At 48.8% G+C, this 27,268-nt stretch overlaps 1 protein-coding gene and 1 non-coding gene across 5 annotated transcripts in view; one reads left to right on the top strand and one right to left on the bottom strand.

Moving 5' to 3' along the window:
- Positions 1–13,733: 13,733 nt before the first annotated feature.
- Positions 13,734–13,806, bottom strand: TRNAC-GCA (transfer RNA cysteine (anticodon GCA)). Its single transcript has one exon. It is a non-coding gene; the product is annotated as a tRNA-Cys (tRNA).
- Positions 13,807–20,379: 6,573 nt separating this feature from the next.
- The window catches only part of FLNB (filamin B), a 139,240-nt gene continuing 132,351 nt past the window's right edge, over positions 20,380–27,268 (top strand). For 3 of the 4 annotated variants that reach the window (XM_065884654.1, XM_065884653.1, XM_065884652.1), the window contains exon 1: positions 20,509–20,800. In XM_065884654.1, coding sequence (XP_065740726.1) covers positions 20,509–20,800 — 292 coding nt within the window. Of the gene's footprint in view, positions 20,801–27,268 lie in introns of all 4 variants that reach the window. The other variant, XM_065884651.1, reaches the window with a different exon arrangement.

Genomic DNA, 27,268 nt, shown 5'->3' with positions numbered 1-27,268 from the left:
AGTATGGAGAATTTCAAGATGGTGACAGCAGAGTATTAAATTAAGTGCCGGGCCCTTCCAAGCACACGACCCTGTCGACTGCACGGGCAGCACGCCCACGGAGCTGACCCTGGCCTTTAGTGTGTGCCCTGCAGGGACTAGAACGTCAAGTTTCATGAATTTCAAAGCTAAAATCAGGGGCTTCCCTGGTGGCGCTGTGGTTAAGAATCTGCCTGCCAATGCAGGGGACACAAGTTTGAGCCCTGGTCCGGGAAGATCCCACATGCCGCAGAGCAGCTAAGCCCATGCACCACAACTACTGAGCCTGCGCTCTGAAGCCCGCGAGCCACAACTACCGAAGCCAGTGAGCCACAGCTCCCGAAGACTGCGCACCTAGAGCCCATGCTCCGCAACAAGAGAAGACACCGCAATGAGAAGCCCGGGTGCAGCAACAAAGACCCAATGCAGCCAGAACTAAATGAATGAATTTATTTTAAAAAATAAATAAGTAAAAATAAAGCTAAAATCTGAGGTTCCACCACCACCACCACCACCACCACCAAAAGAAAATCATATTTCGAAGACGGCTGCTCTGGGCTATACCCAGCCCACCCTCAACTCTCAACTGCTCACTTTCCAGGCTGCGTTTATTCCCCCAGTAGAAAAGTTTGAGGTCTTATATTTGAACTGATCATACCTTTTGCAAAGTGCTTTCATATGTTCTTTACGAGAGAGAAGTTATCATCTCATCTTATGGTTAGGCAAACTGAGATTCAGAAACTCTGCACTCGAGAGCTGGCATCTTGCTGGCCAGTAGCATATGTGGCACCAAAACAATAGGCTCCAGACCCCCTCAGCCTGAAGCCATTTCCCCCGGAGAAAACATCTGGACACCATCTAAGGTGAATGAACAAATGCAAACCTCAACACCAAGGGAATTACTTTTATTTATATGGTAACAGCAATTTCTCGTGTTGAAACAGCCTCAGCCAACCCCAGACAAACACCAGGCCTGAATCAGACCTCCCTCAGCAGAAGTGCTGATGGAAATGTGGGAAATGTCCCCATCCTTCCGACTCATAACGCGCAGTGCTCCTGTAACCACAGACCGAAGAAGGAAAAAGGGGACCCAAGCTCCTATTCCAAAAGGGTATAGTAGGGCTATTTGTTTTGTTTTACTCCTCATTAAAACTTGAGAAATCTTTATTTTTCTAAGTGAACTTTTAATTTTGGAATCATTTTAGATTTACAGAAAAGGTGTAATGATAATGTGGAGAGTTCCTTAGTCCAGTTCCCCATTATTAATGTTTTATTACCGTGTGGATTTGTCACAGCCAAGAAACTGACACTGGCACTCAGCTATTAACTAAATTCCAAACTTGATTTGGGTTTCACCTGGATTTTTCCACTAATGTCCTCTTTCTGTTCCAAGACTCAATCCAGGGAAGCACATGACATTTACTTATCATGGCTCCCCTTTAGTCTGTGACAGTTTCTCCCTGTTTTTCAAGACATGGACGGTCTTGGGAATTCCCTGGTGGTCCAGTGGTTAGGACTCCACGCTTCCACTGCTGAGGGCCTGGGTTCAATCCCTGGTTGGGAAACTGAGATCTTGCAAGCTGCACTGCCAAAAAAAAGACATGGATGGTCTTGAGGAGGAATGGCAGGTCTCCTGTCCAATGCCCACCAGTCTGTGTGGTTTTCTCCCCAGTAGACCTGGGTTATAAGCTTTCAGAGAGAACACCACAGAGGTGAAGTGCCCTTCTCATCACATCCTATCAGGAGTCCATGGCACCCACATGACGCCGCTGGTGAGATTCACCTTGAGCTTGTGGTTAAGGTGGTGTCTGTCAGGCTTCTCTACTGTGAAGTTACTATTTTTTTCACTTTCCAAACTCTACTCTTTGGAAGTGAGTCTATAAGTCTAATCCACCCTCAAGTGGGACAGGGCAGGAAACCTTGATATTTTTAATGTTAATTTAATTATCTTTTTTTTAAAAATCCTGGTTTAAAGTACAAAAGATACCAAAGGATCCAAGGCAAAAATTTTCTCCCCATCTCTATCCCTGAAAGTAACAATGTTACCATTTTCTCATGAATCATTCCAGAGGTATTTTATATGCAGACAGGTAAATATACATGCTTTGCTCCATCTTTTTTTTTTTTTTTTTTTTTTGTGGTAAGCGGGTCTCTCACTCTTGTGGCCTCTCCCGCTGCGGAGCACAGGCTCCGGACGCGCAGGCTCAGCGGCCATGGCTCACGGGCCCAGCCGCTCCGTGGCATGTGGGATCCTCCCAGACTGGGGCACGAACCCGCGTCCCCTGCATTGGCAGGCGGACTCTCAACCACTGCGCCACCAGAGAAGCCCTGCTCCATCTTTTTTACACAAAGGTAGCACGCTGGCCATACTATTCTACACCCAAGCATAGTGAGACCTTGTAAAGCACACAAGTTGTCTGACATGATGGATGATTAAATAAGTTACATTACTGCAGAGCAAGGGCCTGGCCACAGCTACCAGCAGTTACACAGGTAAATAGTATCTGTTCTCATGAAAAGGTAATATGTCAAATGAAAATAAAATCAAGTGCAGAGTACATATGATTTCTATTGGTGAACGCTATCTTTCAGGAGGATAAATTTCAGAAGAGGTCACAGGAGACCAAATGCCTGAGATAAAACAGAAGGCTAGTGAGTATAATGTTTTGCTATATATAAAAGGAAAATAAAAAGATGCGGCTGTGAGCTTTGGGGGAATGCAAACTCGAGGATCCCGAAGCCAGCCACTGGTGGATGGCAAGACCTTGTCACTCTTTTCCTAGTCAGGGAGGGAAGGGCTGTTTGACTTTCTAGAATCTGTCTGCCTGGATGGAGGGTGGTTGCAGTTAATTGCCTTGTGGAAAGAAGAGTAGAGCAAACACCCCACCCAGGGTGGGGACGGGATGTAGATTCCTCAGGCCTGAACTGTCAGGCTCCAGGCCACACATGTGTGGATGCCCCACAGCCCAGCAGTATCCACAGCCTGCAGGATGAAGTGCTGCCTTTCAGCCTGGCACCTCTTCATTCATTCATTCATTCATCCATTTACCCATCCAATCATTTATCCATTCTCCCATCCATCCATCCATCCACCCATCCAACCATTCATCTATCTGTCATTCATCCATCCATCCATTCATCCATTCTCCTTTCTACTCGTTTGTTTCCTTTATTCACTCAGCATTTATTATGTGGCTGATCCTTTGCCAGATACAGGGATACAGCTGTGGCTGAGATGGACCCAGGCCCCTTCTCGTAGAGTGTACAGTCTGGTCCAGAACTAACCCAGTTTGGGGAGTGCATCAAAATCTTGGGCATTTTAGGATCACAGGGGACTTCCCTGGGGTTCCAGTTGTTGGGACTCCGCATTTCCACTGCAGGGGGCACTGGTTCGATCCCTGGTCGGAGAACTAGGATCCTGCATGCTGCGTGGTGCAGCCAAAAAAAAAAAAAAAAAATCACAGAAGAAGGAACAAAGCCAGCCTGTGGAGCAGAGCTGCTTCGTGGAGGAGGTGACAACTTGGCTCAGTGGGTGCTAGTCAGGCTTGGGAGGCCTGAAGGGAGAAAAGGGAAATTTCAGATGAAGGAACAAGAAAAGGCCCACAGACCGGTACTAGCACCCAGTAACCAAGCCCTTGCCTCAGTCTGGACCCTGTGCCAGGCTCTTAGCAGTCAAAACTTCACTTCAGCCCACAGGAGCCCTTTGAGGGAGATAGTATGATCTCCATTTTTTCTAGCTTTATTGAGATATTATTGACATACAACATGTAAGTTTAAGGTGTCCAGTGTAATGAAGGATTACTACAGGAAGGTTACTTAACACCCACATCCTCTCACATAATTACCACTTTCTTGTGGTTATAACATTTAAGATCTACTCTCTTAACTTTCAAGTATCTAATACAGTATTGTTAATTACAGCCACCATGCTGTGCATTAGATCCCCAGAACTTAGTCACCATAAGGCTGGAAACGTGTCCCCTTTGACCAACATCTCCCCATTTCCCTCACTCTCCAGCCCTAGCAACCACCAGTCTACTTTCTATTTCAATGAGTTCAGCTTTTTACATTCCACATGCAAGTGAGAACATACAGTATTTGTCTTTGTCTGCCTTATTTCACTTACTATAATGCCTTCAAGGTCCATCCATATTGTTGCAAAAGGCAGGATTTCCTTTTATTTTATGGCTGAATAATATCTTAATCCAGTCATCCACTGATGGCACTTAGATTGTTTCCATGTCTTGACTACTGTGAATAATGCTGCAGTGAACATGTGGGTACAGATATCTCTCCTAGAGAGTGATTTCATTTCCTCAGGATATATACCCAGAAGTGGGATTGCTGGATCATATGGTAGTTCTTATTTTAATTTTTTGAGGAATCTCAAAAGTAAACCTCAGTTTACCTTCCCACCAACAGTGCACCAGAGTTCCCTTTTCTCCACATCTTTGCCAATACTTGTTATCTCTTTGACGATAGCCATTCTAATAGGCGTGAGATGATATCTCATTGTGGTTTTGATTTGCATTTCTCTGATGATTAGTGATGTTGAGCATCTTTTCATGTACATGTTGGCCGTTTGGATATCTTTTTTTTGAAAAGTGTATGATCTCCCTTTTAAAGATAAGGATGCTGAAGGACGGGGCTGAGGTTTACCTTCTTTTCTGTGTCTCTCCCTGGTGCCCGGTCCAAGGCCTGACATACAAAATGTGCTCAAGAATTGCATATTGGCAGAATGGCATGGGCTGGAGACTGTATATTGGATGACCCCATTACTAGGGAACCATGAATATGTCCCTGAAACCCTCTGCCCATAGCTTCCTGGTCTGTAAAGCAGGGATACTTTCAAAATCAATATCTTTAGAGCACTTGTGTGCTGTGCTGGGAAAAGCAGTAAACAACACAGAGTTCCTGGCTCCAGGAACTTCTGTGGAAGGATCTGAAAAGTTAGCAGGAAGTTATAATCCACCACAGCAAGATGATTTGCTCTGAGGGGGACATACAGGCACTGGGTGAGCACAGCTTGAGTTGCTATCAGAATTAATGAGATAATACACACTAACTAGAGAAGTCAGTGGCTTCCTATGTGCTTGGCACTGTGGTGAGTGTCTTACATGAACTAACTTGTTTAGTCATTACAATTCTACCAGGTCGGTATGATTATGATCAACACATGTACTAAGAGGAAGTTAGTGGAGGCTCAGAGAGGTCAGGTAACTTGCCCAAGGTCACACAGCTGGTCAATGGCAGAGCTGGAATCAGAGTCCAGGCTGTCTGGTCCTTGACCACAGACTCTCCTGGATCAAGGAGACTAGCAGGTAACACTGAATTTTCCTCTTCTGTCTCTCAGAAGATAGATAAGTTCATATCTACAGATCATGGAGCCAGGGGGCCCCAGGATTAGAGTAGTACCTCAAAAAAAAAAAGGTCTATTTTTGGAACCTCAAATGAGGTCAAGGCCTGTCCCGAATCCCATGTTCTGAGCAGCGGGCCACATTCTGTCAGCTGGACTTCTCGAGGGTTTAGAGCAGAGAGAGGACTGGGAAGATGTTGGGTTGCAGCGTCCCAGAGCTCTGGCCTGATGTCCGAACCAGCCTTGTTCCTTGGGCTTCAGGCCTTGCCATGAGGTACCTGCCAGGGCCCTGAAATTGGAACAGCCTTCATCCCTCACTGCTGCGGGGAAGTGCCTTTGAGGTCCCAAGTTGCAGTGACTGCAGAGTAGCTGGCCTTTCTCCATCTTTCAGGACTACTCCCCACTTTTCTTTCTGTGTCCACCCCAGCAATCTGAGCATTATTCATGCCTGAAATATCTCAGAAAGCCACAACAGCCCTGCCCTTCACCCAAATCCACAGCCTCATGGCCTCTGTTCTTTAAAAGGTCATCTTCCTCCCTGCCTTTACCGACGGACCCCTTGCCCCGGGCCCTTCACACCTCGCTGTTTCACTGCACAGGCACTTGCCTGTCATTCTGTCCCCCATCAGGACTTTGACCACAGACACCACCTTCCTATCGGCCTCTGGGGCCCTGGGCTGCCGAGCTGGTCTGTCAGGTACCTGTGGGGATCTGCTAACATTTCCACTTCAGCCTGTCCTGGAGAAAGTACATGACATTGCGTAAGAGCCTCTCCCACCTGCTCTGAGGGGCCCAGAGGCTCGGGCCTCAGTCCTGGCCCTGCCCCTTTCCAAGACAGGGGGAGCCACACTCTTCGGGGGATGCCACTGTGTGTGTAGTCCCCAGAGTCCAGGCTCCCGGGTGGGATGGTCTCTGGTACGACTATAGCACACGCTCAGCACACACCCAGACCCCCTTCAGCTTACACCAGTTACTTCCAGCTGCTGGCAGCCAAGCCCTTCTGCCTGATGACTTTCTGGTCACCTGCTCACTGGGTGAGTGCTTTTCATAAACTAACTTATTTAGTCATCGTAAGTCCACACTCTGCCTGTACATCTTAGTCCAAAAGGGCCTCGAATGAACAGCGCCCCCCCTCCCAGTAGCCCTCCACCAATAACTGATGGTAAAGCCCCCAGCTCCTCCCCTTTCCTCGTCCCAGGAGCAGCCCCTCATTAACGCACCGTTTATGGGCTTCCTTCCTTGCCTGCCTCACCTCTCACCTCCCCTGCTAGTGCTTCGTGGGATCACTTCCCAAATAAATGTCTTGCATTTGAATCCTAGAATTGGGTCTGCTTGCGAGGAAACCCAAACTAAGACAACATCTAACTTCCAAAATTTATCGAGTGTTTTTGTGCCAAAGCACCGCGCTCAACACTTCACATGTCTTGAGTCATTTAATCCTCTGACAGCCAGGGCTATGAGGTAGGGACCGTTATCATCTCCATTTCACAGATGCAGAAACTGACTCAGAGCCGGGGCTTGAAGCCAAGCGGCTCCTCCCGTGACCCTGTCCTGCAGCCAGCCTGAATTGCTTTCGGTTCCTCAAACGACTCTACTCAGTCATCTCCTGCCCTCTGCCCTCTGGGGCACAGGGAGGTTAAATCACTTGGTCACAGCAAGTTAGAGGTTGAACCACATGGGTTCAAGAGCTTCCAGGCTTCCAGGCTGGGAGTCCTCACACTTCACCCCCGTGGTAGACGAACAGTAGTCCCTCAAGAAGTCCACGTCCGGACCCTGTGACTGTTACCTTCTATGGCAAAAGAGATTTTGCAGATGTGATTAAGTGAAGGATCTTGAGATAGAGAGATGATCCTGGATTATCCACATGGGCTCGATGTGATCACAACAGTCCTTATAAGAGGGTATCCTCCACCTGTGTCTTTCAGACAGAAGACAATGTGATGACAAACCAGAGGAACAGAGAGGAAGACATTTGAAAATGCTACACTGCTCCCTTTGAAGATGGAAGCCAGGAGATGCAGGTGGCCTCTGGAAGCTGAAAAAGGCAAGGAAACAGATTCTCCCCTGGAGCCTCCAAAAGGAACCAGCCCTGTCATCACTTTGACCTTAGCCCAGTGAAACTGACTTTGGACCTCTGGCCTCCAGAACTGAAAGGGAATACACTTGTGTTGATTTAAGCCACTACATTTATGGTGATTTGTTACAGTAGCCACAGGAAACTAATGCAACTACTGAACCAGCCCGTCCCCTACCAACTGCTCAGATGTAGCATGGTTCCCGAGAACAGCGGACACCTGGTGGGCACATCGTCAAGCAACGGGCAATTGCAACCCATCGCAGGGGGTGCCTGGGGCTGGGAGCACACAGAAGGGCCCGTCTGGTCTGAAGGGTCAGGGAAGACTTCCTGAGTGCCAGCTTCAGCCTAGGCTGGGAGGAAAGGGAAAGGGCGGGTGCTGAACAGAAGAGGAGCGAGTGCAAAGGCCAGGAGGTGAGAGAAAGCTTAATCATTTGAGGAACTGAAATGATTCCATGTGGCCAGAGCTTGAGGGAGAAATGGTAGAAGCCGTGTGGTGCAATGGTTGGGGGGGGGGTTTCCGTAGGTGCTTGCGTGTGAGGCCATGCCTTGCTGTCTCCCAACTGTGCAATTTGGGGTAACTTGGCCTCTCTGTGCCTCAGTTTCCTCACCTGCCTGATGGTATTTTTTGTGTGTATGTTCCTATTTTCTTTATCTTTATTAAAAAATTTTTTATACAATTTTTTTTGGCTGCATCGGGTCGTTGAGGCATGCGGGATCTTTTATTGTGGTGCGCAGTCCCTTCGTTGTGGCACTCGGGCTTTTTCTTTAGTTGTGGCACTTGGGCTTCTCTCTAGTTGTGGTGTGCAGGTTTTCTCTTCTCTAGTTGTGGCACGTGGGCTCTGTAGTTTGTGGCACGTGGGCTCTCTCGTTGAGGCTGCAAACTCTGTAGTTGTGGCACGTGGGTTTAGTTGCCCCGCAGCATGTGGGATCTTAGTTCCCTGACCAGGGATCGAACCTGCGTCCCCTGCATTGGAAGGTGGATTCTTTAACACTGGACCACCAGGGAAGTCTCTATTTTTATACAAATTTTATTTTTAAAATGTTATTTTATTTGTTTTATTTTTGGCTGTGTTGGGTCTTTGTTGCTGCACTTGGGCTTTCTCTGGTTGCGGTGAGCGGGGGCTACTCTTCGTTGCGGTGTGTGGGCTTCTCATTGGGGTGGCTTCTCTTGTTGCGGAGCATGAGCTCTAGGCACGTGGGCTTCAGTAGTTGTGGCACGTGGGCTCAGTAGTTGCGGTGCGTGGGCTGTAGGGCACAGGCGCAGTAGTTGTGGCGCACAGGCTTAGTTGCTTTGCGGCATGTGGGATCTCCCCGGACCAGGGATTGAACCCGTGTCCCCTGCATTGGAAGGCGGATTCTTAACCATGGCGCCACCACGGAAGCCCTTTCTACAAAATTTAAAGTCTACTTTCCATTTACAGTTACTACAAAATATTGGCTCTATTCCTCATGTTGTACGATACATCTCTGAGCCGCTCTTACAGCTGATAGTTTGTACCTCCCACTTCCCCACTCCTATACGGCCCCTCCCACCCCACCTGATGGCATTTAACTCACAGAGTTCTGTGAGATTTAAATACATCTACAGGACTTGGAACAGTGTCTGGCAGAGGCGGGGCTCAGTAAATCTGTCCTCGATGCCTCCCCATATCAACAGTGAGGTAGCTGCCTGCACCCCCCAGGCGGGGTGAACGTACAGTACAGTCCAGGGCTGTGCACGGGGAGGCCCACGTCCCTCAGACTGTGAGAGCGGGTCAGGCTCAGCAGAGCCAACTAGCATCAGCCCTGGACTTCTGCTGGAAGTTCTGGGAAAGAGGAGCTCTTTCCGGGTTGGGGCTGCCGAGGAGGTGAAACTGGCGCAGCTGGAGGGCAGCTTCATCACCACGTGGGGAGGCCTGCCCGAGCAGGAAGCCAGCAGAGGGGAAGGCAGAGCCCTGAGGGAGAGAGGTGGATCTTGAAGGTGTCACCTAGGCCCCTGGATCCAGACGCGTCTGAACCACCCCCTTGGACTGTCTGGTTACAGGGACAATCATTTCTTTTTTTGCTTTCAGACTTTCAGCTGGGTTTCAGCCACCTGCAACCAGGCGAGTCCTGACTGACTGGTGTGTGCTCAGAAAACACGCACAGACTGTGACTGAGTGAGCCCTCTGAGTTTGGGGTGACTGCGTGGGAAGGGCCTCGCTGCCCTGTAGGACCATCCAGACTTGGAGGGATTCTGCATTTGGCCTGGGAAAGCTCCCTTTCCATTCTCCGCCCCCCTGCAGGGCCTGGCATCCGAATCTAGGTTCCTTCCAAAGGAGGGTGAGGCTGGGCTCAGGGCAGGTGTGCAGCTGGCTGAATCCTAGTTTTCCTCTACCTGAAGCAAACCTCCCTCAACAGGGAAGGTCTCAGGTTCTGCTTGGAGCTGGGAAATGGGAAAGGCGGTTGAGTGCTAAAGTCCTGGAATGAACAGCCCACGGGGTAAGATGAATGCTTTTATCATTTCCATTTTACAGATGAAGACACTGAGGCAAAGTTACCTGTCCTCAAAGCTGGGGCTCACCAAACAGAGCTCAGAACTCTTTCTTGCCCCAAGACATTGCTTCATCCTCCTTAGCCATTTTCTTTCTGGTGGTCTGCAAATTGTTTCGGGCTTTCTTGCCCTTTCAAATCCGGATACTCTAACTCCTTATAATTACTCATGCCTTGCACTTAGGTCACAAAGAAGAATGTTTGGCCATACCTGGGTCTGTGTCTCTGCTCTATGCTGTACAAGCTGTGTGTCTTCGGGGAGGGGGAAGGGTAAGCTGGGACGAAGTGAGAGAGTGGCATGGACATATATACACTACCAAATGTAAACTAGATAGCTAGTGGGAAGCAGCCGCATAGCACAGGGAGATCAGCTCGGTGGTTTGTGACCACCTAGAGGGGTGGGATAGGGAGGGTGGGAGGGAGATGCAAGAGGGAGGGGATATGGGGATATATGTATACGTATAGCGGATCCACTTTGTTATACAGCAGCAACTAACACAACAATGTAAAGCAATTATACTCCAATAAAGATGTTAAAAAAAAAAAAAGTTGTGTGTTTTGGAGCCAATGTCTTCACCTCTCTGGGCCTTGGCTCCTTCACCCATGGCAGTGGAGATGGCAAAACCTACTCGCAGCCTTTTAATGAGGACTGAGTTAATACATGTAAAATGCTTAAAACAATTAAGTCCTTTTGAAGTGCTCAATAAATGGCAGCTTTTATCATTCATTTCCTTCAGAAACTATATTGTGTAGTATTTCTTGAAATAAAATAGAGAAAAATGTCGCCCAAATAAGTAAATAACACAACTTTGAAAACTGCAATATCACCTATCTTTTCTCTTTTTGCTTTTTAATTTTGCAGCCTTTATCCATGTTGGCAGAGAAGCAGCAAGAGGATGGGGTTGGGGGGAGGGCTGGTGCTTCCTGCTTCTGGCCACAGCAGGCGAGCTAGTATCAGGTCACCCCTCCTGTCGAGAGCACCTAGAAATGATTGAGAAGGACAAGGGAGTTGTAACTGGGGAGTTGCTTTTCCCCTCAAGGAGTGTACTGACTGGGGCAGCTGAGAGGCTGAGAAGCTGGCAGGGCTTTGGTGTCTCAAGGTCTGGGGGAACGAAAATTGGAGTGAGGACTGACCCATGGTGGCGGTTCCTTAATAAAACCCCAGGCTTGAGGTGAGACTCTAATAACTGTGATTAATGCATTCAAGAAATTAGAAAAGAATTTCAGCAGGAAACTAGAAACTATAAAAAATAATTAAATGGAAGTCCCAGAACTGGAAAATATAATACTGCAATTAAAATTTGTAGTTGTTGAATCACAGGCTCCAAGCCACTGCCTAGGTTTCGGTCCTAGCCCCAGCCTTTACTATTTACAGTGCTGGTCCTTGTTTTTCTTTTATTGAGAAGCAGCTTTGGATGGTCTTCTGGACACTGACGGTGATGACGATGATGATGAAAATGATGGCAGCTACCACTTCCTGATCACCTGCTATGCTCAGCCCTCATTACCCACGTGATTTTGCAAGCGTGAGGTAGGTATTATTATTATTCCTGCATAACTCATCAGTGCAGAATGGGAATTTGAACCTGGGTCTGAGTCCAGGATCTCTGCCATGCCTGGACTTCCCATGGTCTCCTGGGAGGCAGTGTGGTGCTATGGCCCAGAGCATGGGCCCTGGAGTCAGACCTATTAATAGGATACTTGCTTAACCTCTCTGGGACTCAGTTCCTACTTCATGGAGTTGTGTAAGGATTAAACGTGGCAATAGATGTGTGCTCAGCACCAGATGTCATGGTTATCATTGTTGTTACTAGAGTTTTGCATTCTAGAAAGCCATCTGGTCCAGTGGACTCCCTTTGGTCCTAACCAACTTGGGATCACATGGCTGGTCAACCATTGAGGCCAACGGAGGTGTAAACCTCTCACACTTGGAGAACGGGGGACCATCAGAGACCTCGTTAAGCTTGGCCAGCCATGTTCTGATTGTTCTCTTGTTACTTCTCAGTGAGCTTCTGTAGCCAAGAGCTTTCCCAGTTAGGCTCCAGTGATACTGAGGAGAATGCTGTGGTTACCGCCTTCTCCTCCCCTCCCCTCCCCTCACTGTTAAAGATCTACATGGAGCTTTTGGACAGAGGACTGACCTCCAGCTATTTTGGAAGGGCCTATCTTCTATCAGGGCTGATTCTGGTCTGAGCTGAGATTGTATTTACTGGCCAAAGTCTGCTCCAAACTAAACATGCCATCACATTCCTCGCAGCCTGTAACCTCCATGGGGAGAAGCTGGGGGCCATAGTGGAGCGAGGAAACCTTATCTGATTCCATTTCAGCAGGATTCCGCTTCACTTGGTGGGGGACATGGGGGAGAGAAAGGAACAGATAGTCTTAAAATGAGCTGAATTAAGGATCACATTTGATGCATTTTCTGCAATGATAGGTAGAGGAGACCAGGAGATTTACAAGTGAAAAAGCACACATTTTAATGTGGGTGTGCCTTTGCTTTTTTCTACTCATAAACTTAAAAAAGGCTTGTTTTTTTTCTTTCCTTTCTTCCTTCCTTCCTCCCTCCCTTCTTCCCTCCCTCCCTCCCTTCCTTCCCTTCCTCCCTACCTCCCTCTCTTTTCTTTTCTTTTCTCTCTTCTTTGTTATGATATACTTACAGTAAGCGGCACATATTTGAAGTGTATAATGTGATGTTTTTACACACCCACCCACACATACCCATAAACACACACACAAATATATATTCATGATACCATTATTATGATCAAGATGAGGAATATATCCATCACTCCACAAAGTTTCCTTATACTTTTTTGTAATCTCTCCCTCCCATCCCTCCCCACTTACCCCCTACATCCCCAGACAATCACTGATCTGCTGTCCAGTCACTATAAATAGCTTGAATTTTTTAGAGTTTTACATAAATGAAATCACACAGTATATATTCTTTTTTTGCCTGGCTCCTTTCACTGAGCATAACAATTTTGAGATTCGTCTGTGTTGTTGTGTGTGTCAGTAGGCCCTTACTTTTTACTGCTGAGTACTGACTAGTTCATTTTTTTTTTTTTTTTTTTTTCTGACTAGTTCATTTTATGGATGCACCACAGTATGTTCATCCATTCACCTGTTAAATGGACCTTTGGATGTTTCCAGTTTTGGGTAATTACAAATAAAGCTGGTACAAACATCCAAGTATAAGTCCTTTTATAGACACATGCTTTTATTTCCTTTGGGTAAATTACCTAGGAGTGGAATGGCTGGATCATACGTTTAACTTTTTAAGAAACCGCTCTCCAAAATGGGTTTACTATTTTACATTCCCACCAACAGTGCATGTTTCAAAACATTTAAGGAAGAGAGAAAGTCGTTAAGGTAAAAAGTAAAACTTCTTATAATTCTACCTCCTAGTGATTGGCCTGCTTAACTGTTTCCTGTAAATCCTTCCAAGGTTTCTTTGTTGTTGTTTTTTTTATGCACATACAGAGCCAGACTGAGACACAGAGGTGCCCTGGGCAGGCTTGTAATTTGGCATCCCCTCAACTTGATATTTTAAAAACAGTGGTTCAAAATTTACTTAGGCAGGATATGGAGAAACTGATTTTCTGTTAATAAAATAGATCATTCCTCTTTCTTTTTGAAACAGAGAATTTATTACATACACAGAATGAAATCTGACCTTTTAACTTACTTGGAATTGTCCTGGAATTGCAGTCATCCAAGCAGTCAGTTTCTTTTTTTTTTGGCCGCGCCACGTGGCACGTGGGATCTTACTTCCCTGACCAGGGATCGAACCTGTGCCCCCTGCATTGCAAGCACGGAGTCTTAACCACTGGACCACCAGGGAAGTCTAAGCAGTCAGTTTCTTGGGGGCTGTATTAGGGGCTAAGATTCAGGTGACGCACTAACAAATCACTAGGTCTCGGGGAGGCACACATCTCTGACCAAGGACTAAGCTGACAGACCACGGACCTGAGAGAATCGTCGCCTAGCTGAGCTGGACTCTGGCATGGTGGCACAGCCTAGAGTTGCTCCTAGTGCTGAGGAAGGGAATGTTCTAGTTTCCCCCAGAGGAGGCTATTTCCCTCTGAGCACTGGTTACCACAGGTCTGTCCCGCGTGGAAACCTGAGTTAACCGGCACTGTGTTTTGATCTAGTTCAGTGCTGTTGGGGTTCCCCTTCTAGATTAGCACCCTAATAGGCTGCCTGGCTGATCAACTCTGTGCACATATTAATGTGTACTAGTGGTTTTTTTTTTTTTAATGTATATACAAATTGAATCATACAAATTCATTTTGATCTGTAACTTGCTTTTCTTTTTCGCCACGTAACAATAAGTTCTGAGATCCTTTTACGTCAGCCTATGTAGATCCATCACATTCTGTTGTAAAATGTGGCAAGGTGGTCCACCAGACGGATGTACTGTAATGTGGGACTTTGCAACTCTCATGAGCACAGGAATCGCCTTGGGGATCTTGTTAAACTGCAGCTTTGGATTCAGCAGGTCCAGGGTGGCACCTGAGGTTCTGCACACCCCCCCCCCCCCGGTACTGCCCGAGCTGCTGGCAGCGGGACCACACGGAGGAGCAAGGCTACAGTGCCTATGAGGGACCCACCAGTGAGGGGCACGTGGCTGTTACAGACAGTGCAGTAAACATCCCTGGACATCCAAAAGGAGCCCTAGAGAAGGCTTTAGAGTCAGAAGACACAACGTTGAGCTCTGACCCTCTGGCTAACCACGTGGCCTGGAGCCTCCTTCCTGGCAGTTCAGTGCTTCCACTCTCTTAGACCCTAGGGATAAACGGTCCCTGTCCTTGAGTGCTCTGAGAGTAATACTACTAATCCTGGCCCGCGGAGCAGTGGGGGCGGAGGGAGTGGATGAGATAAGGATGGAAAAGGGCTTTGTCAGCTGTCCAGCCATCCACAAAGGGGCAGTTCTGTTCCAGTTGGAAGACAGACTGGGCTTGCCAGGTGAGCAGCGGCTAGACCGGGTTTTCTTTAGCTGAAAAGTGCCCTGTGGCATTTGTCTGCACTTTAAAAAAACAAACCAGACCTACACATGGATCTGCCAAAGAAGCCAAAGCCAGACTGTGTGGAGGAAGAGGGCCCAGTCATTTGCAAACTAATTTTTCTTTTTTCTTTTTTTTTTTTTGGTGATTCCAGCAAGTCTGGGGTGCAGTATGGGGCAGTGAGTTCCACCTCAGGCTGGGAGGGGAAGGCCTCGAGGGAGGAAGCCAAGGTCCTCAGCAGACCCTGACTCCCGCACCTACTGAATGAACAACACAGATGTCCAGTGGATAGTGGCCACTGCCTTCATTCCTTTGCCATCGCTGGACAAACTGTGCTCCTGGAAGTCAGGGCTGTGGGCTCTGAGAGCCTGATGAGCTTAGAGACTCAGAACTGGCCTCTGGAGTTGGTGAGACCAGGGTTTGAATCCAGAATCTGACACCTAATTCCCAAGGGACTCTGAGAAAGTGAACTGATTTTTTTTTTTTTTTTGCAGCCTCAATTTCCCTACTTGTAATATTGGGCTGATAACAATAGCACCGAGCTCACAGTGTTCTTGAGACGATTAAAAAAGATAACTCACGGACATGCTTAGCTCATTACCTAGCACTAGGAAGTGGCCAGTTACTACAGCTGTAGGATCAAAGGAGAGAATAGAGCTAAAACCACAGTCACGTAGCCCATTGTGTGAATCCAGTAAAGAATGGCTTTCGTGATCACTGCTCTGCCCGTTTTGATTTCCACCTTAGGAGGTGGGTGAGTGGGGTGAAGATCTGTGCCTTCTCCCAGCAGCCGCCTCACCTAATCTCAGGGCAGGGCTGGCTAGTGGGGCCCCTGCACGCTGCTGCTGCCTTTTGCCACCTTTTTTGGGGAAGGCCAGATCTCCCAGCAGCCCTCCCCGCTCTCCCCACCAGAGTGGGCTTCCTTCCAGCACCCCACTCACATGGTCCCAGGACCTTTGCAGTCGGGGCTGGCAGTGGAGCGTGAACCTTCCCACTTCTCCAGGGAGCTGCAAAGAGAACCAGCTCCTCTTTCTCTAGGGGGTGGAGACAGAGCAAATATTCTCGTTTACATTTTGCTCTCTTTATTTCTGGCAGGGTGTGGAGACAGAGCAAATATTCTCGTTTACATTTTGCTCTCTTTCTTTCTGGCAGGGTGTGGACATTGGTGTAAAATTACAGCTGAGAAGGACCCTGCCCTGGGGGAAAGATGCATCTGGGGAGAACAGAAATTTATTTTGCAAGTTCTGGTTCTTCGTCTTCACCTCTGTTCCCTTTGGAAAGCAAGCTTCTAAACCTGGAACTTTCAGTCTTCCTCTTTGATGTCCACTCACATTGTCACATAATCATGACAATAACAGGAGTATCAGCTCTCTCAGCTGACATGTACATGCTAAGTGCTATACATCTAGCTTCCCATTTGTCAAAAACTCCTAGGAGGTACATTGTTAATGTAGATTACAGGTAAGGAAATAAAGTCAGGGGCAGCTGCAGGTCCCTGCTCTTAATCATGACTATTGCCTTTCTTAGTCTTTACTTAGTATCCAGTCTTTGTCACTCTGTGACCTTAGGCATATGACTACTCCTCTCAGCCTCAGTTTCCTTACCTGTAAAATGGGGATAATAACAACACCTCCTGGAGTTGTTGTGATGATTAAATGAGAATAACACTACTTAAGAAGCAGAAGCTTCTGTTATTATTATTACTATTACAACTATACTACCACTATTATTATTACACCTCTTTTTTAAAAATTTATTTGGTTGCATTTGGTCTTAGTTGTGGCTCGCCACCTCCTTAGTTGTGGCACGTGAACTCCTTGTTACGTACGGTGTGCACGTGGGATCTAGCTCCCAGACCAGGGATGGAAACTGGGAAGCTCCCTTTTACTTTTTAAAGGGTACTTAATAACTCTTTGGTATCATTAGAACATTTAAAGTTACAGTGTGGCTCTCATCATACTTATGTTGGACAGTGCGGGCTCTGGGCTCTGTTAGGTCTTAAAACCCTTGCATCTTTTTTTTTTTTTTTTTAAAACCCTTGCATCTTGCAAGGGGACAGAGATGACAGTTGCCCTCCTTCAGCAAGTGAAAACAGCAAGTAAACTTCAGCATAAAACAAGCATTGGGACCACACAAGCTGTGAGGGTGAGGGGACTGGGGGATGGGCACGCTTTTTCCAAGTTGGAGGGGAGAGATGAGAGCGCTCTTGATGGAGGGACTGCCTGAGCAAAGGCCTGGAGGTGGGATTGGAGGAACTTCTGCACACTTGCCTGGGTAGAAGAGCTCCCTCCAATCCTACTCCCATGGGCTGACCTGGCAAATCGTGCAACTTTGAGAAGCAGGCTCACAGTGCTCCAACCTTCCACCCGATGTTCATCTTCAGGTACAGGTGGACCCTTCCTTGTGGATGTCTGTGAATTTGCTGTTGTCTTGTCAGGTCCATCCTGACATGTAGGGGTTACTGCTTGACTTATGTTTTCTTTGTCAGTTCCTTCTGACTGGGATCTCGCGGGGCTGGAACAGATTTGTGTCAACATCTGTGGGTAACAGACATGGAGAGGAGCCTTGGCTTCTTACAGAGACAGACTGGAGTCTGGGAAAATGCAGCTAATTCTAGATTTTTCAGCGTCTGGTTGAGAAGTCTCTGTTAATTTTGCCCAGTTTTCAGTTACATTTATTGAGCGCTGATGGTATTCCAGGCACTCTGCTAAGAGTTTTGCTTGCATTATTTAATAACCCCAGGAGTTGATGTGTTGGCTCCATTTCCCGGATGAGAAAACACGCTTGCTGAGGTTATTTGTTCAAGGTCATCGAGCCAGGATAGCCAGAATTCACACCGAAAGCCTGAGCCTTTCGCTTCTCTACACTCTTCCATTCTGGATGGTTCTACCAAGAAGAGATCAAAGAAGCCTAGGAAAAAAATTTAGAAAACAGATTGGGTGTTTGAAGAGAAGGCCTTGTCAGCAAAACTGTGGAAGGCATTGGCTAAAACGCTCCCTGCAGAAATGCCTGCCCTGAGTTGTTCAGCCCTCATCTTTTATCACATATTGATAAAGAGCCATTTGAAGACCTTGTCTGCTTCCTCTCCTTGTCACCAAAGCAACTGACCACCCTCCTCCACCAAGGTTGCTGAATCCCCTTCACTCCCCATAAACTGCTTCCTAGGGAACTCTTAAGTGTCTTCTGATTGACTGGAGAGAATCACCAGCTTCATCCTAAGACAGGGATGTCTCAGCTCAGAGTGAAGTGGACTGGATATTTAGGTGCAGAACTTACTTAGTTATGTGTGTCAAAGACCTGGTGAAAACAGAAATATCTCATAAGAAAGGAGAACCGTAGTACATTATCAGCTGCCGAGTGAGCAGAGTTGATCACATTAGCTCCAGTCTCACCTAGCAGGGAGGAGGTCCCCTTCGGAGTGAGACACTGGCTGATAAGTTTTGATGGATGCCTTTGGATGGAGGAAAGCATGAGGAACCAGAAGCCTTGGGCATGCGGTAAGTAAGATTACCTAAACTGCCTCTAGTGAATCTGTTGCTCAGATTGTGTGGGCAAAGGCAAGGCCCAGGCTGGGAACAGCATGGGGTCTTTGAGGCATAGTACAGACTTTGGCGTTAAACCCAGGTCCAAGTCCAGCTTTGTCTAGTGCTTATCAGCTGACCTCCAGCACATGTCTTCACTTAACCACTAAGGAGGGGAATGAGACTTCAGATAGTTACTGATCCCAACAATGGGCCAGGGCCAGGCAATACTGTCTTTCCCCCAAGGTGGTTTTGAGCATTTCCAGTGCGGCAATCTGTCTGAAGAAAGCACTTCACCTTGTATGCAAATGACCTGTTACAGAATGTCACCACAAATCTGCTGACTTCTCCTAGGGCTGGAAGCCCTTGATATGTATTCATCCTGCCCAACCCCTCTTCCCAGCTGGGTCCTTAAAAGAATTAGAGGGGGCTTCCCTGGTGGCACGGTGGTTGGGGGTCCACCTGCCGATGCAGGGGACGTGGGTTCGTGCCCCGGTCTGGGAGGATCCCACATGCCGCGGAGCGGCTGGGCCTGTGAGCCATGGCCGCTGGGCCTGCGCGTCTGGAGCCTGTGATCTGCAGCGGGGGAGGCCACAGCAGTGAGAGGCCCGCGTACTGCAAGAAAAAAAAAAAAAGAATTAGAGGAAGATGTGACTGTGGATAACCTGAGATGACAGCATGAGAAAGACTCTGCCTGATGTTGCTGGTTTTGGAGTTGGAGGAATAGGCCTCAGACAAGGAATTTGGGAAGCTTCTACAAGTTGGAAAAGGCAAAGAAATGGGTTCTTCCCTAGAGCCTCCAGAAAGGAATGCATCCTGCCAATGCTTTGATTTTAGCTCAGTGAGACCTGTGAGGGACTCTAAACTACAGATAATAATATATGTTTTTTTTTGAAGTTTGTTTGTTTATTTTTAGCTGTGTTGGGTCTTCGTTGCTGCGCACAGGCTTTCTCTGCGGGCCTCTCCCGTTGCAGAGCATGGGCTCTAGGTGCAAGGGATTCAATAGGTGTGGCACACGGGCTTAGTTGTTCTGCAGCCTGTGGGATCCTTCCCGACCAGGACTCAAACCCGTGTCCCCTGCATTGGCAGGCAGATTCTTAACCACTGTGACACCAGGGAAGTGCCAACAATGTGTGGTTTTTTCAAAGACAAAGTTTTGGTAATTTGTTACAGCAGCATTAGGAAACTAATATACACAGCAAATTGTTGTTCATTTCTATCAGTACCATTAAGCTGTCTGTGATAGTTGATTTATACTTTTCTCTCCTATTAGTCTATGAGCTCCTCAAGGTTAAGTTATAAATTTTTCTTATTTACCATTGGTTGGCAGGCGCTAAGAAGGCTGGCACACAGTAGGCACTCAATAAATGCTATGAATGATATTATAATTCATATGAGTTTAGTTAAGATGAAATGTAAGTTGTCCATTTCCTTCACGGTGTCCCCAGCGCCTAACACAGAGGCTGGCACACAGCAGGAGCTCAATAAAGCGCTTATTGAACCTTACTGAACATGTAGGTGGATGAAATACCCCTCCCCGCCAACCCCTCCCCCGTGAGCCAGACGGCCGTCCCTGACCATTCTGTCCAGGTTCCTACCTCTGCACGTCCCCTCACTCTGGGACCGGGTGACCCTCTCCTGGCGGGTCTCCCGCCTAGCTTCCTTTAGCGGAGGCTGTGAGCACAGAGCGCGGCGTCCCGGGACGCCTTGCAGTGCGCGGGACGCAGTGCCCTCTTTGAGCGGCAGGGGGAGAGCGTGGCCCGGGAACTCCCGCCAGAGGGTTGGGACGGGGCGGGGCTTCAGGGGCGGATCGGCTTAATGCGCAGGCGCGGGGCCAGACGCCTCGCGCGGCCACGGGCAGGCGAGCGCAGAGCAGCCCCGGCCGCGGCTTCGGAAGCAGTGAGTTCGAGCCCCGCTCCCGCTCCCGCTCCGCTTCGGTTTTTCGCTTCCCTGGCCCTTGGGCCTCCCTACGCCCGTCCCCGGCAGCTCGCTGTGCATATTGCTCTCTCCGCCGCCAGGATGCCGGTGACTGAGAAGGACCTGGCGGAGGACGCGCCGTGGAAGAAGATCCAGCAGAACACGTTCACGCGTTGGTGCAACGAGCACCTCAAGTGCGTGAACAAACGCATAGGGAACCTGCAGACCGACTTGAGCGACGGGCTGCGGCTCATCGCGCTTCTGGAGGTGCTCAGCCAAAAGCACATGTACCGCAAGTACCACCAGCGGCCCACCTTCCGCCAGATGCAGCTCGAGAATGTGTCCGTGGCGCTCGAGTTCCTGGACCGTGAGAACATCAAGCTCGTGTCCATCGGTGAGTGCCCTGGCTGGGCCAGGCGCCGGCGATTTACATCTCGCGCCCCCGCGCGTGCGACCCCGCGGGGGCTGAAGCTCCCTGTCGCGCGACCCCACGGCGCCCAGCAGCCGCGGGCTGAGTGTGGGCTCCGAGGCCAGGGGACGTCGTCCCCGAGGGATGAGGACAAAGGGACCCTAGGCCCCCTCCTGGGAGCCATCCCCTGGGGTGCTGCTGTCGTGTGAGAGTTCCGCGCCGTGCGCCCCGTCAGTGCGTCTCTGGGGGGCGGTGGGTTGAAGGTTCGGGCTGGGGCCGCACGGGGAGAGGTGGGGCTGTGGCACTTCTCTGCACCTGGGGTGCCTCTGCGGGAGCTGGGGGACTGGAGACCTCTGGTCCGCCGTCCCTGGGGCTGGGGCCCTAGTCAGACGCTCCCCGGAGTGCTCGCCCAGCTGCGCCCAGGCCGCTGCGCTCGGCGGCCGCGGAATGGGCGTTGGCTCGGAGGCCAGGTAGGGAGGCCTGGGGAGGGACTGTTCTCTGAACTTGGGGCCCTCCCGCCAGGTGGAGATGGGGACCTCGCCGTCGCCGAAAGGGGTGGGGGCCCCGAGGTGGGAAGGGGAGCCTCGGGGGGGTGTGTCTTCCTCGCTCCCTCTGCTCCCAGCTCAGCTCTGGCTCTGCGCCGCGGCTGCTCAGCCGCTGAAGGTATAATTTAGAGATGGTGGTGGTCACAGTAACTGCCGCCTTGTAGGGAGTCCCAGCTAGTGCGCAGCCTTCTAACAGGCTTCCAACAGCCTTATTTCGGTCCTTACACATGCTGCGAGCTGGGGCGTCATTAGACCCATTTTACAGACAAGGAGGTCCAGAGGGTTAATGGGCTTGCCCAAGCTAGTGAGGGTCTAGCGGAGAATTGAAGGAAGTGGGTGACAATTAAAGGAGACTTTGCCTTCCTCTCCCTGCCCTCCCCACACCAAGATCTTCCTGAGAGGAGGGAGGGAGTTGGTGTCGGGTTCCTCTCCCCCTGGAACTGGGGAGGAAGAATGAGAGTGAGGTCCTACTATGACCTGGGCTGGTTGAGGGCTTCGGGAAAGGTCACAAGGCTGCTGAGGGTGGAGGCCGTGATGGGAGGAGCAGGGGGTGTGTAGTGTGCGAGTGTGTAGAGTGTGTGTGCAGAGCATGTAAGTGTGCAGAGAATGTGTGTGCACCTATGTTGTGTGTGTGTGTTCTGCTAGGTGAGCCTCTTGCCAGGGAGGAGCAAGGGCTGGGTCTCAGGTCTGTTCCTGAGGAAACCAGGCCTTAGAGTGACTCCCTGACAGGAAGAAAGGGCCATGGGTGTGGCTGCTGGGACTTTCTCCTGCCTAGGACGGGTTCCCTTTAGGCTGAGCCTCCTCTGTCCTCTCCTCCCGTCCTCCCCCACACCTGTCCTGGCAGGTAGGGCTGCTTCCTGGGTCCAGGCAGCTGCCACGGCCCAGTCAGCCTCCCCATTGAGGGCAGCTTCTCTGCAGAAGGAAGCCGGGTGGCACGCTGTCTTATTTTGTGGGCCCATCTCGTGTAACGAGGGAAGGAGAACCTCAGATTTCTGTTGAAATTCTTTTCCTTTGCAGAAACCAGCTTTCCCTCGGAGGAATCTCAAGGGCTGGCTGGGCTCAACTCGGATCTCTTCTTTGCTTTAAAACTGTATATTTATTTAATTAACTGAACAAAGAAACTTAAAGTAAAGCAGGAGTATCCAAACATGACATGAAATCTCTTTAAAAAGCAAAACAAAACAAACAAAACCCAAACCACAGCACCAGAAAACCCTGGACTGCCTAACTTGGCAACTGTTTATGGAGGCTACAGCTGCCTCCAGCATGGCTTCCCATCAGTGCCCCGAAATTGGGGGTCTCATTCTAGACTTTTTCTGGTCCCTTACTTTTCCTCCTTGATCCTCATGATTTTCATTCCTGAACCCAACCAGGCCCTAGCGTCTTCCATCGTCCTGACAAGCCAGGGTTAGCCTCCCCTTCCCTGGTTGTGGCCTGTGGACTTTTGGCAGCTTCTTGCTATGGACCTCTTCCCACCATAATTTACATCATTTTATTTCATTTTTTCCTTTGAAATAATTTCTTGGATCATATTCTCCAGGGTGGCATTCATGGGTCAAAGGTTGTGACTACATTTATGACTCCCGTCATTGGCTGCCTAAGTGTTCTCCAGAAGGACCTTACAACAAACAGGTTTTCCAGCCTCTGGAGGCTGGAGGGAAACTTGCCAAGTGCCAGGACTGCTGAGCAGGTAATGCCTGAGGCCTCTTCCCTCTGCTCCTGAGGCTATGCTGGGTAAAGTCCCTTCAGAAAAAATTCACATCCAGCGTGGACTCCAGTTCAAGCTTTCACTGCCTATGCTGTGTTACATTGTGCTGACAGTGACACGCGCTCCAATTTGGGGGCACCCACTCGGTGTTAAGCGTGTTCTGTTCATCACCCACCCCATTGATCACCACCTTGAATCCTTGAGTTCTGGTTTCCTTGTCTATATGATGATCTGCTTTTAGCAAGTCCCTGGGAGGGTCAAGGGCTTGCCCCAGTCCTGGCCAAGTGCTTAGAAAATGTTTGTTGTTATTACTGTGCTGGTTGTTACTGTTAGTACGTCCATTTAAAGTTGGGGAAACGGGAGGGAAGTCGCTTGTGGAGGTCACCCAGCTGGTAAACCAGGTCTGCCGAGTTGTTGAAATTGAGCCTTAACTGACCTACCTTTCAGTGTCAGAAATGAGTAAAATACAACCAGTTTCCCGCCTCAGAAAGCTCATGTTAACACCAAGTTTTGCAAGTCTGGGGTGTTGGGGTTGTGGCTGGACATCCACCCGTTGAGCGTCTGGCCTCGAACAAAGCAAGGCCTTAGGTGAGGGATGAGGTTGGTCCTCTGAACTGTGATGAGGGCCCGTGAGATGCGTGTCATGTCGGGAGGTGCGCAGACTCAGGCTGCATATTGCATCTTGTGTTGAGGTGAATTTGCTGGGGGAATGGCCGCCTTGTCTTCACTGGTTTTTTTGGTCTGTTTTTTCTGAGATTTCCTGCTACTCACAGGATAGCATTTCACTTCCATAATCTGGGAAGATATCTTTGAACTAATACAGGGTTTTGTATACTCTGGATAACTCCCAACAGTATTTCATTGTGGGAATCATTAGAGTTGGGTTATAGGACCAGCTGTGTGACATGAGGTGGTCAGAGGTCGCCAGAGCACTGTGGCTTTTCTGCCTACAACTCCCCGAAAGACAGCCCTGGCTGTTCACGTTTGTGATTCCTTGTAAGGTGGGCCCATCCTAGGCTCCATCCCCAAGTTAAAGTTCCTTCTTATATCCTGGGCAGTTCATAGTGAGGCCTCAGCATATTTTAATTCTAGTTGTCTGCCAGGAGCTGGCAGGTTTATTTACTTGTTTTTCCAAAAGCCTTTCTGCAGCACAGCCAACTTGGAGAAGAAGGGGTCTCCCAGCCCAAGAATGACAATCAAGGCAGGCTAGAAGTTTGGGTGGTGTGTTTTGGCTTGATCCTTTACGAAAAGGAATTCTTTCCTTTTTAAAGGATGTGGTCCGACCCTGATGTTTGCTTAAGGTACCTGTGCCAGGCCAGTACCGCAGAGCGGGCGGGGTGTATGTTCCCAAGACCTCGGGTCACTGAGTGGAGTTTCCAGGGTGGTGGGTCACCCAACCACTCACCCTGTTTTCCTTCCTTTTGTCCCACCCCGACCAAAATAATGCACAAATAATCCTAAATTCTGCTCTTTCCTGTAACTACTTAGCAAATGCCAGTGTGTCTTTCAGGCAATGTAGTTCATATCCAGAGAATGCTTAAAAAGTAGCAAAGTAGCATGCTTTGTCAGAATTAACAAGTTCTGGGCCACTTGGAACAAAGTAACACATTGGTGTGAGCTAATTAAGAGCTCTGATTCTTGGTTCAAATCCTACTTGCCTCGAAGTAGCTATTAAGAAATTTCTGTGCACTGGTCTCCTTATAACTTAAATGGGGATAATAACTACCTCCTTTAAAAGTTGTTATAAAAACTAAACAAGCTAATATTTTTTAAAGTGCTCTGAACAGTTCGTGGCACATAGCTGGTGCTGTGTGTTTGTTAAATAAGTAAGGTGCTGTCCAGTAGTAGTCTCAAAAGTCACGCTGGAGGGTTTGCACGCTGAAAGGACATTTAAAATCGGCACCACACGGGGGAGACCAGCTTGGTTGGCTAATGTTGATTCCTGCCGCTGTAACAGGGTTATGGACTGCCCAGAGACTGTCCCCTCTTTGGAAGGGGGTGACCCCTGGTTATGTTGTGGCTGCCTCCAGGGCCCATTCACACCAGCTTTGTTTCTGAGAGGTGGATGGGAGCTCGGGAGCGGCTGGTCATTCCAGCCTCCCACCCGTTCAGGAATCTCTGGGCCAAATCATTTCCAGATGGCAGTTGGGCCTCTGCAGGCTCCTCCAGCACCGGTGGGGCCAGCATGCCAGTCATCAGCTGCCTTCATTCTTGGAGAGTCTGTGCTGAAGGAGAGCTTTGATTTGGAGCCAAATTACATCTCCTGGGCACTCCCCCTTCACCCTCCACCCGGGGAGGAGGGTCCTCGTTCTGTGCTGTGAGGCCGTGTCATGGGTTAGTTAAGGATGGCTGCCTTGCTCCTTGGGCAGCGGATGCTCAGGTTCGGAACCTTTGGGCCCTGCTTGTAGTGGCTGCGTGGCCAGGGTACCTCGTCATCCTGCTTTCTCTATAAGCAGCCTTCGGGTCAGCACGTACCCGAAGCTAGTATAGTCTGAAGCTAGACTGCCAGGATTCTAATCCCCACTCTGCCCCCTAACAGCTGTGCAACTCTGATCCAGTGCATTAACCTTTCTGACCCTCAGTTTCCCCATCTGTAAAATGGAGGAGAATAATAGTTCCTATCTTAGCATTGCTGAGAGCATTATATTTGATTTGCTTAAGTTACAGCATAATGCTGGTGTTGTCATTATTAGTATAATGGACTCTGTCTTCCATCTATCCTCTGGCCAGTCCTGCCACTGTCGTATGGTGTGTTAGCTATTCCCTTCCCCCAGCTTGGAACCTCTAATGAAGGTGCCCCCCAAGATCCTTTTTTTCTTTCTTTCCTCATTCAACAAGAATATGAAAGATAAACTCTGAGCCAGGCTCAGTGCTAGGGCCACAGGAATAATGTGAGTCATGTCCCCGGCTTGCCTTACACACTGCTGAACACAGAGGAGAGACAAGTCACCAGGGAGTGTCCTTCTCAAACCTTCAGGCACACATGAATCATCTGGGAACTTTAAAATGTTGGTCTGTTAAAAATGTCGGTCTGATTCACTAGATTAGGGGGGGTGAAGCCTGGATTCTGCTCTTCCAGGGAGCTCCTAGTTGCTGTTTGTGGACCACCCTGTGAGTAGCAAGGATTGAGATGACAAGCCCTCTGGGGAGGAAGAGCACCTTCCCTCAGGCTGAACTGGGCTGTCTGGAGGGCTTCCTGGAGGAAGGGGCTGTTAAGCTGAGACTTGAAGCTTTACTAGAATAAGGCAGGTGAGCAGACAGTTAGTCAGGCGAGCACAGGAGTAGAAGAGTGTGTCAGGTGGAGGTTGGAGGGGTGGTGGAGAGGTAGGCCGGGGCTGACTCACAAAGGGCCTTTTGAGGCTGGAGGCTGCCAATCAAGCATCTTCCTTGAGGGGGCTTGGGGTAAGGTAGGTGAACCCAGCTGAAATGGATCATCTAATCTGGGGATCTCTTCACTGTTGCTCAAGTCATTCCTGCCAAGAAAAAAAATTGAGCCCTGTCCTCATATATGTACGTTTATAAGCTGTATACATATGCCACCCGTCAGTCTGTATATTAAATGTTACTGCAGTAGAGCTTAGTTTCGTTTTAGATAACAAGTCCAAACAGAAGTTTTTCCTGTGCTCCGATGGATTATCTTGTGCACCCTTGGGGTACATATACACTATTTGGAGGCCCTATGAGGGCCTGCATGTCTACATTTTCTTTTTCTTTTTTTCCACATTGTTATTATTCTGCATTTAGGTTTCATCTTTAATTGTCCTCTGTTAAAGAGGTAGATCTAAAATTATAACCCCTTCCCCCAACAAGTTGAACCAAATGAATAAATCCAATGGAATGAGCCATTTCCATCTAAATGCATGCTATTTCCTGCTCTTAAAAAAGATTAAAACTGCCTTTCATGGTGTTCTACTAGAAGCCATTTTACATTACTGTTGTAAATCTAGTTCTTCATTAAACATGTTCGATAATCAGATTGACTCAGGTTATTGGATGGTAAACAGCAGTACTTTCTTCTTTTTGGGCTTGAAAAGTGGCCTGGAATTTATAAGGTGCCTAGCTACTTTTCTTGGGAAATTGAGTCCATGTTGTAGGAAGCGAGTTTATTTTGATGGTGTTGACTTCCTCCTTTCCCCCATCATCAAAGCCTGGCACAGGTGGACAGCTTGGCAAGGAGGACACCTGTGCTCCTCTGCATAT

Source organism: Phocoena phocoena, chromosome 10 (genome assembly GCF_963924675.1).
Source record: "Phocoena phocoena chromosome 10, mPhoPho1.1, whole genome shotgun sequence".
NCBI lineage: Eukaryota > Metazoa > Chordata > Mammalia > Artiodactyla > Phocoenidae > Phocoena > Phocoena phocoena.
This window is presented reverse-complemented; position numbering and strand designations above follow the sequence as displayed.